General features: G+C 48.1%; 1 protein-coding gene across 2 annotated transcripts in view; it reads left to right on the top strand.

Moving 5' to 3' along the window:
• The window catches only part of SLCO3A1 (solute carrier organic anion transporter family member 3A1), a 296,702-nt gene that overhangs the window by 253,048 nt on the left and 25,325 nt on the right, over positions 1-18,329 (top strand). For both annotated transcript variants that reach the window (XM_037832968.1, XM_037832967.1), the window contains exons 6-8: positions 2,060-2,258; positions 4,290-4,428; positions 17,051-17,226. In XM_037832968.1, the coding sequence (XP_037688896.1) occupies positions 2,060-2,258; positions 4,290-4,428; positions 17,051-17,226 (514 nt within the window). The remainder of the gene's footprint in view (positions 1-2,059; positions 2,259-4,289; positions 4,429-17,050; positions 17,227-18,329) is intronic.

Raw genomic sequence — 18,329 nt, 5'->3', positions numbered from 1 at the left:
TGTGTGCTCTGTCCTGGGCCCTGCCCACTCCAATTAGCGCAGACTTAGAGGGTTGGACGTGCACAGCTCGGGTACAGAAGGTATCAGGAGCATGAAGCTCATGTGAGAACGTGCTCTTTCTGCAGCCCCCATGGGCTGAGGAGATGGCACCCTTTCAGCCGCCCTGGGGCATCCACGAAGCCCATCTGCAAATTGGGCAGAGTTTACAGAATAGCAGCCTGGATGATGGAGGGGCTGATGGTGTTGATCTGTGAGTGGAGATGAAAAGGACTCAGGCTGCGTAGGTTAGCATTTGAGGATGGGACTTGGGGCTACTGCCTGGAGTGTTAAGAAGGTGCACACATCAGGAAGGAGAGGAAAGGCTGGTGGTGGCTTGGAGAAGAGCTCCTGAAAGTGCGTTCTTGCCATGGGCACCTCCTTGTTGGTCCCCACCACCACCTCTGGTAGGAAATCCAATGAAACGAAGGCCTGCTCTCTGGGTACAGACACATGCTCATTAGTGCTCTTTCATGTGGATTCCATCTCCCCACCATTTCATTCATTCAGAAAATAATCCTTGAGTGCCTGCTCTGTGCCAAATACCAGGGAATTCTTCCTGGACTGAATGGGAAGGAAAATATTCTTGTCCTCCAGGAAGATTCATCTTAGTAGGGGTACAGAGAACAAGAAACAAGAAAACCAAAAGTCAATGAGGCAGCATCAGATGGTGGTGAGAGCCATGGAGGCAGTAAAGTAAAGCAAGAGGCAGTGGAGGCTCCCAGGGCAGGGGAGAGGGTGAGTGCATGCACCACTTTAGATGCAGTCTGGGAAGACCACGCTGTAGGGAGGTGGGGGACAACTAGTGAAGACGTAGGGCAAGAGTGTTCAAGAAGAGGGGACAGCCAGTGCCCAGGCCTGGGGCCCGAAATGGTTTGGCCTGTTCCCAAAAGACAAAGAATGAGCACGGCTGGGGTGGACCACAGTACAAGAGGAGGGTGGAGAAGCGCACAGGGGCTACACCATGAAGATCACTTCTATACCAAGGGGTTAAACCATGACAGATATTCCAAGAGCTGCAGATAATACATGGCTGTTACGTGTTGGCTCTAAAACTGACTTGTGCTGTTTGCTTGCAGAGCTCAGCCTCTCCAATTATGCTTTTCTTATCCTAATATTAAAATTAATTTGCATTCTCCTTAGCACTTACCAGCCAGTTGATACAGTTGACTGACCCTGGAACCTGTTGATTGGCAAGGAGGAGGTAGCCCAGACTGGAAAATATGGCTGTGCCTAATCTACGCAGTAGATAAATGACACACAGTAGCTTAAAGTTGGGCTTTAAATGAAATGAATCAGAAGAGAGCAAAACTAAACAGGGGATTGGAATCCTAGGATGCGTGGTCCTCCTAAAATTCCACACGTCTTGAGAATCAAGTGTAGGAAGTTTATGATCCTGCTGCCTTGCAGATAGCTCTGTTTATAAGAGAAGAAAAAAAAATATTTTTTAATACCGATAGTCACCAAGAGCTAAAAACTTATTGATGCAATTGATGCTACTTTCTGAGCAGTTGGCGAGCTGGTTAAAGCCTGTCTCTGTGGGCTGGTGAGTTCTGTCACCTTTGGGTTTAACAACCTCCAGACCCTTCTACAAAGCCCTCCTTGCCTAATTAGAAGAAGGAGAGCAAATCCCCAATCTTGAATCTCCTTCCTTCATCACCTCAAAAATGCACATAGAGCGCATCACTGCTCAATGAGATCTCCTTTCCTAAAATGTATGTAACACATCCATCTGTCTGACTTTGGCTCTTTGTTCTCCCACATCAGTCTTGTGGGTTTTCTGTGATTGGACCCCACTCAGGACAACAGGTGGGTGCACACAGACTCCTGACACCTGGGCTTGTCCTTGTCCCTCTCCCCCAATTCTCTGGGAGCTCTTGGAGGGCAGAGATCAGGGCCTTAGTTGATACCTGGGGATCACCGCAGTGGAGTTTTGGGAATTCTGTCCTTGCAGGGCTCAGCCTCCATGTTGGTGGGCCCTTCTCTCCCCAGTGACGGCCCTGCTCCTCTGCTCCTATTCCAGGGATGACTGCGATCCCCTGCGCCTGTCTGGGCATCTTCCTGGGCGGCCTCCTGGTGAAGAAGCTCAGCCTGTCTGCGCTCGGGGCCATCCGGATGGCCATGCTCGTCAACCTGGTGTCCACGGCTTGCTACGTCTCCTTCCTCTTCCTGGGCTGCGACACGGGCCCCGTGGCTGGGGTTACTGTTCCCTATGGAAACAAGTAAGCACCGGAAATGCCCGTCTCAGCCCCTGCCCGCCCACAGGATGCCCGGACGCTCTCCCATGGCGGGCTGATGGAGCCCTGTTGTTGCACCGACCGTGAGCAGAGGAGGTGATGGCGCCTCTGCCTCTTGCTCCCAGGTGGAAGCATCCGTGTGGTGCCCTGGCTGGAAAGGGCAGACTGCTCCACCTGCAAAGCTCTCTCCAGAGTGGCCGGGAGAGCACACTGGAGGATATAACCCATTCACTCCCCACCTCTGGAATTTTCAAATTATCTGTGTCATTTGACTTGATGAATGGCATGAATACAGAAAAGAAAAATAAGGTTTATTTTAAAGTTCAGCTTAAAGTGAAAATATAGATGTCAATAGCCCCGTAAGCTATCAGAAGTATCCTTAGACAGGGTCCGGCTCCTGGTGGGTATTGACGAGTGGGGAAGGGAGAAGGAAAGCAAGGAGGAAAGGAAGGATGGAGGGGAGTAGTGAGTCCTTAAGGGACCATTTTTCTCATTTCCTAATTATTTTTCCAAGGCTTTGACATCCAATCTGAAGTGCCTTTAGAGGGAATGAAAGAGTCTTTTCACATCCAGCAGCAACAGCTGTCCCTTTTCTAATGAAGCTGCCTTGGGGCTGCAGCGTGGTTGGCCTGCAGGTGACGGGGCTCTCCCCACAGGCTGCTCCCGGCAGCTGGACCTGCTCCTGCAGTTAAGCCAGAAGATGCAAGTGGAGCTGGGGTTTATCTGTGGCCCTCAGCAAGGGCGAGTGGGTGGAATGGTAGAGCAGAGACCGAGGCAATGATGTTTACCTCCAAGCACAGCCCAAGCACCATCCGCCCCTCAGGCGCCTTTGACCACCACCCTAGGCTGACCTCCTCCAAACCCCAGTTCCTTCCTCTCCAGATGTGGTGTCTTCTAGTTCACCCATGCTGTAAATAACAGGACTTGGAGAGAAAGATCACCAGCCCTTACCCTGAATTACTCAGCTCTCAAGTAGGAAACTGTTCCAGTTAAAAGAACAGGTCATAATGAAGTTATTCTTCAGTAAAAGAGAAAAAAAACTGCAGGACTTACACACACTTGGACAAGTTATGTAACCTGTCTGTGCCTTGGTTTCCTTATCTGTAACCATGGGGACAATAACTGCACCTGCCCACTGCAGTTATACTAAGAATAAATGAAATAGCACATGCAGTGCCTTGAAAATGCCTGACTTATGAGTCATCAGGCATCATCATCCTCATCTTTATTTTCATGAAGGGCTTTGAGCCCTGGAGACTACACCAAAAATAGTAGGGTGAAGAAGACATACTTCCTTTCTTAGAGTACTCAAAGACACCAGCTCTACCCTTTTCGTCTTTGCAGTTTGCTTGCTCTAGGGAACTGGGCTTTTAATGATGCAAAGGAAACTTTCAAACACTTTAGTGTTATTTTTCTCAGGAAAATGAACCAAGCAGTCTGTAATTATTGAGGCCAGGCTGGTTGCAGCAATGCACTGAGCTTCATGCGGCTTACTGTCTGCTGAGATGAATGAAGCTAAGAGACAAGGACCAGCCCACAGAAGGAAGAAGGCAGCGCTCAGCTGTGCGAGACACGATTGTTGATCCAGAGGGGTTTGGGGTGGTGAGCTGGGGTTGCGGCGATGGGGATCAGCCTCACCTAGGGGGTGGGCAGGAACCGAGTGACGCTGCCACCAGCTCAAAGTGTGCGAACGATAAAAAGGGGCCTCTTTCTCAGGCAGACAGAGCCTGGTGCTTGATGAGAAGCCAGGCTCAGCCCTCACCCGCCTGCCCTGCCTGGCACCATTGTGTAGGACACAAGTCGCACAGCTCTTAGGGGTGGCCCCGGGCAGGCCTTGAAGGACAGGGAGGACTAAAATTGGCAGAGGGGAAGGAAGGGGGTGCCAGGTAAGAATTCCATGAGCAAGGACTCCATGTGGCTCCGCACAGAAGGCAGAGGACAGGGGGCTGTCACTCGGAGGACCCTATGGGGAACTCCCCTGTGTCTGACAGCTCCCGTTTTTCTTTTCTTTTGCAGCTCAGCACCCGGCTCAGCCCTGGACCCTTACTCGCCCTGCAATAAAAACTGTGAATGCCAAACTGATTCCTTCACTCCAGTGTGTGGGGCAGATGGGATCACCTACCTGTCTGCCTGCTTCGCTGGCTGCAACAGCACGGTATTGGTGACTTGCTGCCGGGACGGGGCAGGGTGGGGTGCACCCTACCTGAGTGCAGGGGACCTCAGGCAGCCATAGCAGCTTACAACCCACAGCCACCATCAGGGTGGGCAACCTCACAGCTTCTATATGTTGTTATCTTGCCCTGTGGCTTTTTCTCAGCCTCAGCAGGACAGGCTTTCTTGCTAAATCAAGTGAGTTTCTAAGGAATTTCAAAGAAAGTTGCACATATGGAACCAGAGAAAAAGATTTTAGCCCAAGGCACTCATAAAGGATGTCAGTGGAATGGGATAGCTCATAGATAGTGAGCACCCCGTCACCAGGAGTATGTAAACAAAGCTGAGAAACTCACATATCAAGGAGGACCCCTCTAAGCCTAAAATGATGGCACTCATCCAGCCTCTTCCCTGTTCAGTTTTCTTCACCTTTATCTTCCCATATAGATGCGCCCCACTTTTTTCCATCTTCTCTCCACAGTTTTTCTTGTGAATTTAACAATTGGCTGTCAGCCTGCTGCATTTGAGCATCCTCTGCTTGTAAACTGGTGCTGAGTGGCAGGCCACCGAGTCGTGTTGACACCCTCCCACCTTCCAGGTGCCTGTCACACCTGCCCTTCTCCATTCACACCACCATAACCCGGCCCTGCCCCAGGCCCTCTCCATCTCTTGCTTGGACTCATGCAGTAGTTGTCTAACTGGCCTCCTGGCTCAGAGTGGCCCCCTCCTGGTTGGTCTCCTGCACTGCAGCCAGAGTGATTTCTCAAACACTGCAAATGACCCTTTTGAATGCTGCCGTGACACCTGGAAGATGAGGTCTGGGCACTTAGCTTGGTTCATATGTGTCTTCCCTCTGTGTCAGTCCCCAGCCTTCCTCTTCAGCTCTACCTCCTGACTGCTAGTGGTATTCAGCTTTCCCCTACAACATATGTCTTGTCATACTTCTCCTTCCCAGTTGGGCAACTCCTACTCAGCTGTGAGGACCCAACTGAAATGCCCCTGTCTCTGTGAAGCCATCCTTAACCTCCCTCCTCTTTGGGGCTCTTGCCTCTGCCGTTGTTTGGCACCTGTCTCTCCTGGAGGCACCACTCTCATTTTGCTGCAGTGATCTGCTCAAACTATCTGTCATTGTGCTCTGATCTCTGAAAATGAGGACCAGGGATCATGTGTTTTGAAATCTCTGTGCTCAGCAAAGGGTTGGCACCCATAAATGTCCAAGGAGCACATGAATGAGAAGGAAGACACGAAGAGGACAGAGTGGCTGCTTTCAAGGAACTTAGAGTTGAGACGATGAGTTTCCTTCCTTTCCCACATCCTGTAGCTTTTGGCAACAGTGGTTTCTCTGAAAAGGAGAAAAATGGGTCATCTATTTTCATTTTCAAAGATTTCATTTTCTCTTGCTTTTAACATTTAGATTCCTGGCCAGTTATTAATTAACATTTTTCTATAGAGAAAGTAAATCACCATGGGGGAGTGTAGTGGGAAGGAATTGATTTTAAAAATTAGATTATACAGCAATGTCTTCATGCGAGTGGAAATGGATTTTAAAAAAGGGGATGGGGCATTGAGAATGGTCAAAATAAAAACCCAAGCTATTATTTTTCCTGACAACAATTTCATTAACATTTTAATACTGAAAAAGTTATATATAAATCAGTCTGAGTTATTGTCCTGCTGGAAGAATTCATTCAACCCAGTAGAGACTAGTGTCCTGAGACCACGTGAATCTCTGTTTCAGAGAATACACTGACCAAAAAAATTTTCCTAAAACTTGCATTTTCCCTGATCTTGCATGTACAAGTCTTATTAAATAAAAGCCTAATGAGACCACGGTTGCTTCTAGCTGCTGAAACAGCAAAGCTGTGGAATGCAATTACCAGAGTGCATGCTCGTCACTTTACCTCTGAATGCATCATTCATTCCCCAGACCCCTGCCATTTCTTCCTGTTTCTTGAGGCCTCACAGTGTCTGCTGGGGTGCAGGGAGGGGAAGGGGGTGGGTATCTTGTGCAGTTACAAAGCAGAGAGTGAGAAATCAGAGGGCTGGGGTGGCGTGGCATTTACTTCTCCATACAGAAAGATTTCTTGGTGCCACAGTTTCACGGCAGGGGTGGGGTTCAGGAACCCAGAGCAGTGCTCCTCTCCTGGAAAGAGGACCTCAAGAGGGTCAAGCCTCCCAAACCACCACAGTCATAAAACTGTAGCAGCAGCAAGCTTTGTCGGGAGCCCAAGTGGGCCAGGCGACGGAGCCTTCCATGTGTCACTCATGGTCCACGACAGCTTGGTCCAGAGTGAGAAGAATTGCAGGCCCACTGCCAAAATGAAGCAAAAAGCTGTTTAAGTCTTTTAAGTCCTTGTTGCAGCATTTTAGACAATGCCCGAGGGTAGATTCTATTCCTAGTACATTCGTTCCCTCCCTCTGTCCCTTGCTCCCCCCTCCTCTTTCCTTCTCATCTTCTAGCACATGAAAATACTCTTCTACAAGCTAACAGTTTCCTTGTCTCTCTTACCTCTTTCACCTTTCCATATTTATTCCTTCACTCTCTCCTGGGGTTCGCTATCTTTCCCGATGCGAATCCAGCTCTTGTCCCTGGTTCCATTGGTTCTTTCACCCATACCCTCGCCCCACTTATCTACTCTCTTTAATCCTCAGAACGGCCTTCTGAGGGAGGTGTTGTTTCATCCCCTGATTATGGGTGAGGTTAGTGACTTGGCCAAGGTCATGCAATGGAATGTGTAGAGCTGGCATTTGAATGTAGAGTTTGTCAGACACCCAAGCCAGTGTCTTTCATCTGTGCTCTGCTACTTCCCTCTTTGGATGACACTCTTGCTTAGCTCCCCTCCTTTTTTTTCTACCTGAAAGAACCTCTTTGTACATCCTCTCCACCACGGGGACATTGTAGTTCCACTAACCTTGGCTGCCTCTCCTGCCTCAACCTCACCTCTCCTCCCGCCTCTTCGAGAACTACTTGCTATGGTGAACTTCTGGCAATTCCCCCAATACACCAGGCTCTTGCTTGCCTCTGGTTCCTTTGCACTTGCAATTGCTTTTATCTGGAACATTCTTGCCATCTAACCCCTTTACACACCTAACACCGCCTTACCCTCTGGGCTCAGCTTCTGTGCCACTACTCTGGGAAGCTGTCTCCACATCACTTCCTGCGGGACTGCGTTATCAGTCCTCCTGCCTGTCCCTCAGCTTCCGCTCTCACCCAGCACACCTCGTACCCTTGGGTTCTAATGGCTCATTCACTCCCATGTATCCCTCACCAGATCCCAGCATCCTGGGGCAGAGGCTCTGTCGTTGACCATTGCATCCCGCATGGTTCTGAGTAAACGTCCCACGCTTTCTCAGTGCCTGGCCATAGCCTCTGTCTGGACCTTTGAGAACCTCGGTAGCCATGGGTGATACTTCCCATTCTCTTGACTAGCAATGGGCAGTAGGTCAGTTAGATGGTGTAGATTCAAATACTAAACACTCTCTCATTGCTCGCCTCTCACCACTTTATAGCTCCCATCAAGACTCATGAAAATCCCTAATAACTTGATCAGAGGTACAAAGTCACCAATCAAATTCCGACTATAGGGAAGTCCCATTAGGGTTCACAATTTCCTGATATTAGACCTTCCTTCCTACACTGCTTTGGGTTTTGTTTTATTTTCTTATTTTCTATCTCCTTGAGTGGTAGCAAGGGAAGTTTCCAGGATTGCGTTTAATACATGATTTCTACATCTTCTCATTGCTTATGACCAGGAGAGGTGACAAAGAGATTGCAAGTTAATTTTATAAGCTTCGTTCGGCATGAATATATTGTCCAGATTGTTTCTGTACCTTTCACTTTTGGAAATAATTATTCCAACAGAACGTGTTTTAGTATGCTGCTCACTGACTGCTGGAAGTTGTATCCTTTTGATGTACTGAATAATTGACTAAAAAAAAAAAAAAAAAGCTTTCATCAGCCACCAATAGAACGTTGAAAGTCAATACAAGTCTAGCACAGTAATTTGTAGAGAACTAATGGTAGGTGACTAATTTATAGCCTCATCTAGGCAACAAATATTTATTGAGCACTGTTTGAACGAAGCACCAACTTTGGGCCCACGATGCTTGCAGGAGACTCAACATTTACTACTACGGGTCTCAGTCCTGGCTGCATGTTAGAATCACTTGGGAGCCTTTAAAATATCATGCTTAAGCCCCAACCTCAGAGATTCTGATCTCATTATTTTGGAAAGGAACCCAGGCATCAGTGTTGTTTTTTAAAGCCCCCCAAGTGTTTTTGGCATGTAACCAAAGCTGAGAAACATTGTTCCTGGACATACTCTCTCAAGCTCAGCACTGTTGACGTTGGGGCCGTATGAGTCTTTGCTGTAGGGAGCTGTCCTGTGCAGTGGGGGGTGTTTAGCAACATCTCTACTCCCCCAATACCAGTAGCCACCCACCCCAATCCCCCACCCACAAGTTAGGACAACCAAAAATGTCTCCCAACATTTGTCCCTGGGGGTATGTGTCCCTGGGACAGACCCCCCACTCCTACCATTAAGAACCACTGTTCCAGTACAAGGGATGAGACTTGTTCTTAACATTTTTATCATTCTAGAAACAAGTCCGTATATGAGCTGAAACTGAATATTCATGCTCAGTCTCCCTTTCCTTTGCACCCATTTTTTGTTCCCTTCTTGTTGCACCAAGGAAACCCAGCTGGGGAATTAGAGGTGCTACGTTAGCATACTGCAGCACAAGGAACGCACTGGCTGCTTTTGCAACATATCTGCCCTGAAGAGATGCTCACTGTGGCCTGCACCAAGGCTTAACAGCCTGACCATTTCCTAAATGAATCTGTATCTCTGGCCTCTTGGAAAGTGCTGAAAGATCAGCTACCATGGGACCTGCAAGATATCTAGACTCCAGCCAGCCAGCGTTCCATGGCTGGCCACACCTTGAACTTGGACCGTTTTTCTTATTTATGTTTCCCCTAAAGCTTTGAGTTGGCAAACCCTCCCATTTGGAAGGAATGGGAAGCTGCATTTGCCAGAACTGATTTAAAGGTCTATGCTCTAGCCAGTCAGAAGGGATGTGTGAGTATTCTGAAATCAAGTCCTACTGGGACATTGCCACTCAGTAGATCTCAGGCCCTGTGCTGGGCATTACAGGTGTAGAGATGAATTGGGTAAGGAGCTGTGTTTACTGCAAAGGGACATGTAACATTTCAATCGAGTTATGTACAGGGGACAACCAAAGAGCAGCACCTAACCTGGCCTTAAATGTTTCCAACATAGTATTATGTGAAAAGAACACATTATAAAATAGTGTGTGTGTGTGTATATATATATATATAATCTTTTCATTAAGAGAAAGATTAGAAATGTGTGTTTATCTTTGCATGAAAAAAAGATTGCAAGGTTATATACCCTTACCTCTGGTTAGGGACTAAAATTTTAGTTTTCATATATTTCTTTGAAAGTTTCTGTTTATTTCTAAATTATCTAAAATGAACATGTATCACTTTCCCAACAAGAGGATCTTTTTTCTTAAAAAAAAAAAAAATCTAACATTAAAGGTTAGGTGGTTACATTCTAATAGAAGGAAGCTGATATGTAGACAAATTAGTGAACTTGGAATATTATGCCTTCTGGGGTAGTAATTGGTCCAAGGTGGGGTGGGGCTTGAAGAAGGTCATGGACATTTTACCCTGGAGTGGGAGGTATCTGCAGGGAGATAGATGTCATGAAAGCTGAGCGGGTATTTGCTTGGTGGACGGTCATGGAAGGATGTTCTAGCAGTGTGTAGGTGCAGATGTGGATGTTCGAACGTTGTCAGGCTGTTCAGTAGAGTCGGGACCTTGGTTTGGAGTTGGGGGGAAGAAAGCAAGAAAGAGAGAGATGTGGGGGGCTGTGTGTTCCTTCCGAGTGAGTTGCACACACATCCTTTAGCTCTCTGCCCACCATTTCCTACCTGAACTGACGGGAGCAAGTAGTTAGCCTGACCATTCCCCAGCCTGCAGCCTCTTTCCTCCCTTCTGCAGGAGATAATTAAGGCTCTGGCAGGATGCTCTCTGGCTCATGCGTTACAGGTTATGGGGGCGAAAGGTGGACGGGAGTCTTGCTTTCATTTCGGAAATTTTCTCCCTGCCCATTATCCTTCAATCAGTGACCCTCCCAGGGTAGGGTGGCAGTATTTCTTCTTGCAGTTTCCAGTATCTGCTTTGCCTGGAGGCACAGGGCTTGCCAACACTTTTCTTTTTGATAAGATCTGAGGTCTCCGCCCCAGAAATACCATCATGGCTTGGGCCAGAGAGGCAAAGGGAGTCTATGCTACAAAAAAGACAGTAATAAATGACAGGAGAATGGCTAAGAACTTCAGTGAATCATGAGAGAGTCCATAAATGCCTGGGACACAGAGGAATACGTTGTCATTCAAAGGACGATGTCCCAATCAATTGTGGTGGTGTCAGCGGTCCTCTGCTTTCCCCGTTATTAGAATGTCAGGTACAAAAGATGGAAGATTTCACTGGCCAAGCAGAACAAAACCTGCCTCTGTCGGCAAACTCCCTTTCTGAGTTACAGGACCAGGGCCTGATATTTGATAGAAATCGTGATGATTTTTTTCTTTGTAACAGAAAGCTTTGCAGGGGGAAGGGGGAAAGATATTCCAAAGGGAAGCCACTCCTTACCTTTTTACCTTTCAAGTTTTCACAAGAGGCTCTTTAATACAAATAGTATCGCCCATCCCCATCCCCTTAGAATAGTAGTCTTCCATCCTAGAAATTTGTTTTATTTGTACAATTAATAGAAATTGATCCATCAGTGTTGAATGTAAAGAAAAGACCCAAACAAAAGCAGCTTTATTTGCCAGCACTTCTGAAATACTGCTGAAGAGCATTTTCTTCTCATAATGGAAACTGTCAAAATAACATGCTTATGATTTCCTCCATCAATAGAAAACTAATCCAAGCTTCCACAGAGTAATTTTTCTGGTCTCCAGCTTTATGGTAATTATTTATCCCCATCACTGTATGTAAATAGAAACATTTCTCAATTTAAATAAATGAATGGAACAGTTTACAATGACAGTGCCATTTTTTCTTCATTGATTTCTTCTTTATTTTTTAATGTGCTGGAAGTTGTTTTTTGTTTTTGTTTGTTTTTTAAATAGATGGCATAGGGAGTGAAATCTCTCCCTTCTGCATCCATCCCCCACTTGCCCACTTCTCAACCTGCCACTTTGCCAAATAATTAATCACTGTTATCAGTTACTTCTATATCCTTCTGGATTTTTTTACTGCACATATAAGGCCCTGTTCTTACCTTGCTTTTTTATTTTTCAATGGGTTTTGTTGTTGTTGTTGTTAATAATTTATCTTGGAGTTTTTTTCATATTAGTACATAAAGAGAGCTCTCATACCTTTTTCACAGCTTCATACTATTGCATTGGGAGGATCTGCTACAATCTCTGTGCACCATCTCTGTTGATGGGCATTTGAATTGCTTCAAAACTTGAGCTCTTACAAACAGCATTGCAGCTTCTGTTGTCATGTATCGTTTTGTGCCTGAGATAAGTATATCTGTAGGACAAGTTCTTGGGGAATGTGCAGGCCACTCTTGCTCTGTCATCTAGGGCACCTCTGGTTCCAGAGTTTGTCAGGCTGTTCCTCTGTGAGCATAGGGGTCTATATCGGATCTCAGCAGTAAATTTATTTGCAGTAAAGCTAGATCCTGCCACTCCAAATTGCCACACCAGGCGGAGAATTCAGCTCTTCTGAAGGCAGTGGGAACTGCATTCCTTCCCAGGGAAGGGCAAATTGGGAAGACATGCCTTTGAAACAGGGATGGAAAAGAAGGCATTTGCCAGGTCAGACATTGTAAACTGATCTCCTGGAGCCGGGTGCATTTTCTTAATAGTTTATGCCACACTGGGGACCGCCAAAGAGACCAATATGGAGTGTACCACTTCAGTATGCCATGATGGCCCACAGGCAGTTTCCAAGATCCATTCACTTTTGGACTGGCCAGGCAGGACTGGTGTAAACAGGGGAGGTAAGAATTAGGATCCCAGCCTCCAGCATCTCCTGAATTAAAGTAGACAGCTCTCTCACACCCAGGTAATCTCTATTCTTTCAAACTTTCTGCTCCTTGGAGTTTCTGCAGGTCTCAGGGCCCTCACTTAGATGCGCAGCTTAGTGGAAGTCATCTCTTTCAAGTATGCACCCTGGGAAAGACGAAACAACATCTGAGGGTCATCCTGCCACCCTCAGATATCTTGGTGGTGGATTCTTCCTTAAAACCTTGTCACCTTATGCACCCAGAGTCCCCACAGCTCCTGCAGCATAATGTCTAGGTAGATCTGTGCTCTGTGCTCTTGTACCACCTAAGCCCCCCAAAACAGGGTGTTTCCCATCCCTGGCAGTATAGCTACAACCTCAGTATTTTCCCTTGGATTCCCCTCTGAAGGGACCACAGGAATGTCCCAGTCTCCCCTCCTCCACACACACACCAATGCCATGGGGCCACCCGACATTTCCTGCCCAGCAGGTGGGATTGACTTCTCTGGTGGAAAAGGAAACCTATTCAAGTCTTTGCTCAGATCACTCTGGCTCGCCTTCTCTCCAGCCTCTTTCACGGCTCTTTTTCAAATCAATTAAAATCTGAATAAGTAGAGATTTGCCTAGAACCTTTGGGAGGGACTCATCCATTCCCAACTTTTCTTCTGGGGCACTGTCAGGCTGACACCTTCACTTGTATGCCAGTCTCCAGCCTCATCCCTTTCTGGCATTAACTTTACAAACAGCTCCTTACTCTCCAGTCCCCCCTGGGCTGTCTCCAGGCCAATTGTGCCCCATCCCTCTCCATTGCTTTGTGCTCCCCCTACTTCTCCTCCCCTTTTGCTACACACCCCAGGGTGGCCTGACCCCATTCTCTGCTCCCTCCTTTCCCAGGATGCTGGCTTCTAGAAAATACTTCACTCATTTAGTGTGGGGCCCACCCAGTCAGGGCAGCGCAGTCACTGTGCCAGCCATAGTCCAAGGTAAAGACATCTCATTTTATCCCGTTCCCTTAGGGGCATGAGCACAGATCTAATCTAGGGTGGATCTCTTTCAGAAGGAATTTTCCACTTTGAGCAAGGAGTGGTCAGGCAGTTTCCTGTTAATGGTAAATAGAATGCAATCCAGTCATAAGACTAGGTTTGGGGCAAAAGTCTGAGATTGGATGTCAGTACCAACTGCAGATTCCTTGTTGAATCAAACAAAGCTCACCAGTTCCTTGGCTCATCAGAAGGTTCCAGCCCTTCCTCACTTAGTCCCAATCCTCACACCACATTCCTGACTGTTCCTGAGGGGCTCCTTGAGTCAGATCCCAGGGCATCCAGTCATACATGGCCTGAGCCATTCCTTGGGCACCTGCCCTCATTTATAGCCCACTACCCTTTGAGTCGTTTGGTTCTAAGGAACTCAGTCAGAAATCTCTTCTCTCTTGCAGGCTTCTGCAGTAATAATTAAAAAGAGAGAGAGAGGGAGAGAGAGATGGGAGTGGTTGGATCTAGAGCAAGGTTTGGAAGATACTTAGGATAATGAACAGGAGCTGGGTATTTATTCATTCAACAAACAGTTATTGAATTCCTGTTATGAGCCAAGCCCTTTATAGAATAAAACTGCTGTGTTTCCTGTCCTCGTGATCCTTATAGTCACGAGAAAGATGGATTTAATGGAGGGGGTGGGGGTGGCAGCAGAATTACCGCCTGGTTTCTGGCTGGAGCTCTTACACACTAGGTTGCTACTTCTAAGGCAACAAATGTGGAGGGAAAGGAAGTTGTGGCTGTCAGGGTTCCATCAGGAAACCAGCACCCATGATTACTTTGGAAATGAAGGGTTTAATATAGGAATTAGAGCTTATATGAGGGTGGGAGTCGTAGGAACATAAGGTCTGGAAGACGTGAGGTGAAATCACTCTGTAAGCCCCCTAAAGTACTGGCACAGGGATAAATTGGAGCTTTTGGGAAACCCCAAGAAACTGTGCTCCCCTGGCTGCTGAGTGAGAGATCATGGGAACCAGCTCAGAGGGCTACAGCCCTGGCACCAGAGGTGGGCGTGGGGCCGCAGTGGGTCAGCAGGGCCCACAGAAAAGAAGAGGGAGGCAAAGGTGGGGGAGTGCTAGGACAACTGGGACCTTCCAGGCACCCCTTGTCCATCCATCCCCATGTCTGTCTGTTCCCACGTCTGTCCATTCCTGTATCTGTTCACCCCTTTAATGACTTCACTTCTGCCTTCTGAATCTTGCCCTTGCTCCTCTCCTGGCCAACTCTGATCCATGCAGGGACGGGAATTCTGGGGAAGACAGCTTCCACAGATGGGAATAGTGCCTAGTTGACTGCACAGGGCATGAGTGCATAGATTGAGTTTTGGTATCGTGGCCTGCTCAAGAGTTTTAGGAATGGGCACATCATGTGGGTCTGGGTGTTGGCTAGAGATTAAATTTGAGAGTTATCAGCAGGTGCAAGGAAGGTAATGCTAATGGAGACCAAGGGAGAGGGTGGAGGGTGGGGAGAGAGGAAAGTTGAGACAGAGCCCTTAGGAGCACTGGTATTTTTAGGAGGAAGAGAGGAGAAGGTGCCAGCAACCAGATGGAAAAGGAGCAACCAGAGGGGAAAAGAGGCAACCAGGAGAGCAGCACCCCAGAAGCCAGCAAGGGCTTGGTCAGCAGGCACACTCTCCTGGGAGCTCCCAGCTCCAGTGAGGGAGAGGTGGATGGGTGGGCGGGGGTTATGGGGGTCCTGGAGGCCACTGGAGAGCGTAACAAGACCTGATTCATGCATGTGGGGCGGAAGTCTAGCTGGGGGGAATAGAGAAAGAGTTAGAGATGAGGAAACGGGGGTGGTGAGTGTTAACTAGAGAAGTTTGGCTATGAAGTTGGAGTACGGGGGTGAGTTTCCTCTCCTGGGTAAAGGGAGGGGTGGCATTTTCAGCTAAGCATCTTTGGGGAGAAGCAGTCCTGCTTCCTAATACAAGCAGAGAGTGATTCATTCATGTATGCACCTTAAGCTTTGCTGGGTTCCATCTCAGCCACTGTGCTGTGAGAAGATGCTCAAAAAAGGGCATCTAAAATGTGCTTCTTGTTCTGGAGGCAGGAGGGAAAGTTAGAGGGAAGTGCTGGGTTCAGAGAGGGCCGAGGAAGGGATATTGGAGCTGGTTCAGCTGGGAGAGAACTCACAAGGCAGCAGGTGCTCCTCTGCTCTGGGTTTTGGAATCTCCAGGCAGAAGTCCAGGAAAAGGGGATGCTGGGGGCAGGGCATCTGCATCTTTTAGGGAATTACAGCAAACGTGACTGGGCCATTTACACAGCAGCCTGTGCTCTGTGGGTGGATGCTTAGGGGAAGGGGTCCAGCCTAAGCTCACAGTTGGGTGAGGGGAGCATTGGCCGGGTGACCTCCCCCCACCCACCCCCATTCTACCCCGAGGACAAAAACCTCTGTGCCAAGCACAGCCATCCAGGGTGACTCTGCTGAGGGGGGACTTCCAGACACCCCTGAACTCATCCTACTCATCCCATGGAGCTTTATGGAATAAGGAAACCCCATCCATATGTTCCGCAGGAAAAGAAAAGAAGGGAGAGGGAGGCAGAAGAACAGAGGAAGGAGGGGAGGGGAGAGAGGCAGGGAAGGAGAACTGCAAAAGCAAAAGGGGGTTTGCTTAGCCCTCAGGATTTACCTCTGCACACTGCGCTGAAAGCCAAGCAGGCCTGGAAAGAAAAGCCATGAATCATTCACGATTGTTTTCATTTCCTATTCATTCAAGGCCTCCACACCATTATTATCGCACCTTAATTGGCTTGGCACTTGGCACTGCCTCTCCCAGCCCCTGCTCCTCCCTCTGCCATCAGAAATTCCTCGAGTGTGAATGCAGGACTGTGCCTGGACACAGGCGGCGGGCTGGGGCCCTTGCCGGGTTATCAAACGGGAAGCGTTCGCCCTCCTTTCTTCTCTCTGATCTTGTATTAATAAATGTGTCTCGGTGGGCTTCCGTGCCCACAGGCCCCTCTGAGCTACCTGGCATCTCCGAGTCCCCTTGGCGTTCTCAGCCACAGGGGACTTTCCCATTAGCTCTGTGCTCTCCGCGGCCCCATAAAAGGCAGCGGCTTCACGCCCGACAGCTCCATCCTTTGTTCCAAGTGCCCATCGGGCAGAGAACCAGCAACAATATGGCGGTTACCTGATCTTCTCCTTTTGATACACTTCAGTGTAATTATAACTGCATAAAAGAGAGAACAAATTGGCAAGTAATTGCAATGTTAATTTGGCAATGTTTTATGATATTGTGGAAGCGCGATTTCCCCTTTAATTGTATTGGGGGGGGACTCATTGGACTACAGTGCGGTGGATGGGGCGGTGGATTCTGGAGAATGGAAGTGAAAGACACTGGAGAGAGGGAACTCGGCTCTCCTCCCCATAAATATTCTTTTATTTGCATGTGTTTTGCAGCCGCCTCTAAAGCTAACTCGTTTGTTCAGGCCTAATTAATGGAATGCCACAGAATGCATAATTAGGCTGTGACAGCTTCGGCTGAAAGATAGATAGCTCTTGATCGGGAAACCGGAGTTAGCCCCCGTTAAAGGAGCTGGATGCTTCCCTTTCAGAATCTCACCGGCTGTGCGTGCCTCACTGGCGTGCCCCCTGAGAACGCGACTGTGCTTCCCGGGAAATGCCCCAGCCCCGGCTGCCAAGAGGCCTTCCTCACCTTCCTGTGCGTGATGTGTGCCTGCAGCATGATCGGTGCTATGGCACAGACGCCCTCCGTCATCATCCTCATCAGGTAACTGCTCAAGCGAGCCCCCGGGGAGCTCCCCGCAGCCAGCTTGGCCTCCCCCATTTCTGCCCAGTGCACGTTTGCCCTTCTGGAGATCAGAACTCCGTGAACTGTGTTAGGCCTACGAGCCAGATGAGGTTGCGCTGCAGCAGGGAACACAGCTCCTCCAGGCTGCTGGGGATCATTTTTAATTCGTAGGGACCTCACACCCAGAGCAGGCAGCAGGGCCCGAGGTAAAGACAACCAACGCTTTCATTTCCTCCCGAGAATAAACTCTGCAGGTGCTTTGAAGGGACCCTAGACCTGCACTGAGCTTGGCAGAGAGGATTATTGTTGGAGAAAAATGAAAATGGCATTGGGCTAGCAGGCAAAAGTCCTGATGTCCGGGCCTGCCCTGCTGCAGATTAGCCGTACCATCTTGGGCACCTCATTTCCAACCTCGAACTTGTTTCTGAACTTATAGATGGGGGTGAGGTTACTGGCCCTGCCCACCTCCTGGAGTGGTGTGGAAGCAGAGACCACGTAGTGCAAATGTCATAAGATCAAGGGAGTATGGAGGAGGGTGTAACAGCGGGGAGCGGCTGTCATACAGATAGTTCATTGGAAATGCCACCATAACTCCATAGTCCCACCTCTCGAGACCTGCTCTGGGGGCAGAGGAGATGCCTCAAGGGTGAATTTATTAATATTCTGAGTAATTTTTATCACTTGCAAAGTATCTAGGTGGGTGTGAGGAACCTAGAAATGAAATGATTCCTATTACCCCAGCACCCATCCAAACAAGAGGAAGCATCACCACCCAAGCAAGGAAAGACTCAACTTATTGGGATGCAGTTATCAGAATAAACCAATTAAGTCCCAAGGGCTGAAAATGAAACTAGGGACAAGGTGCTTGGAAGTGTCCTGTGTAAATTGTCCATCACCAGCTGCTTTATTCAGCTTTTCTCTTCCTCTAGCCCCATCTACACATTTCCCAGTCTTTGTTAAGAATTCCCAAGGAAGAGGATTTAATAACAAGTACTTACATTACCTAGAAAGTCATTAAGCAAGGCCTTGTTAAAATGTGCAAAAGCATTAAGGGTATAGTAGCAGATGGATATTTTAAACTC

This window comes from Choloepus didactylus, chromosome 4 (assembly GCF_015220235.1).
Source record: "Choloepus didactylus isolate mChoDid1 chromosome 4, mChoDid1.pri, whole genome shotgun sequence".
NCBI classification, from domain to species: domain Eukaryota; kingdom Metazoa; phylum Chordata; class Mammalia; order Pilosa; family Megalonychidae; genus Choloepus; species Choloepus didactylus.
This window is presented reverse-complemented; position numbering and strand designations above follow the sequence as displayed.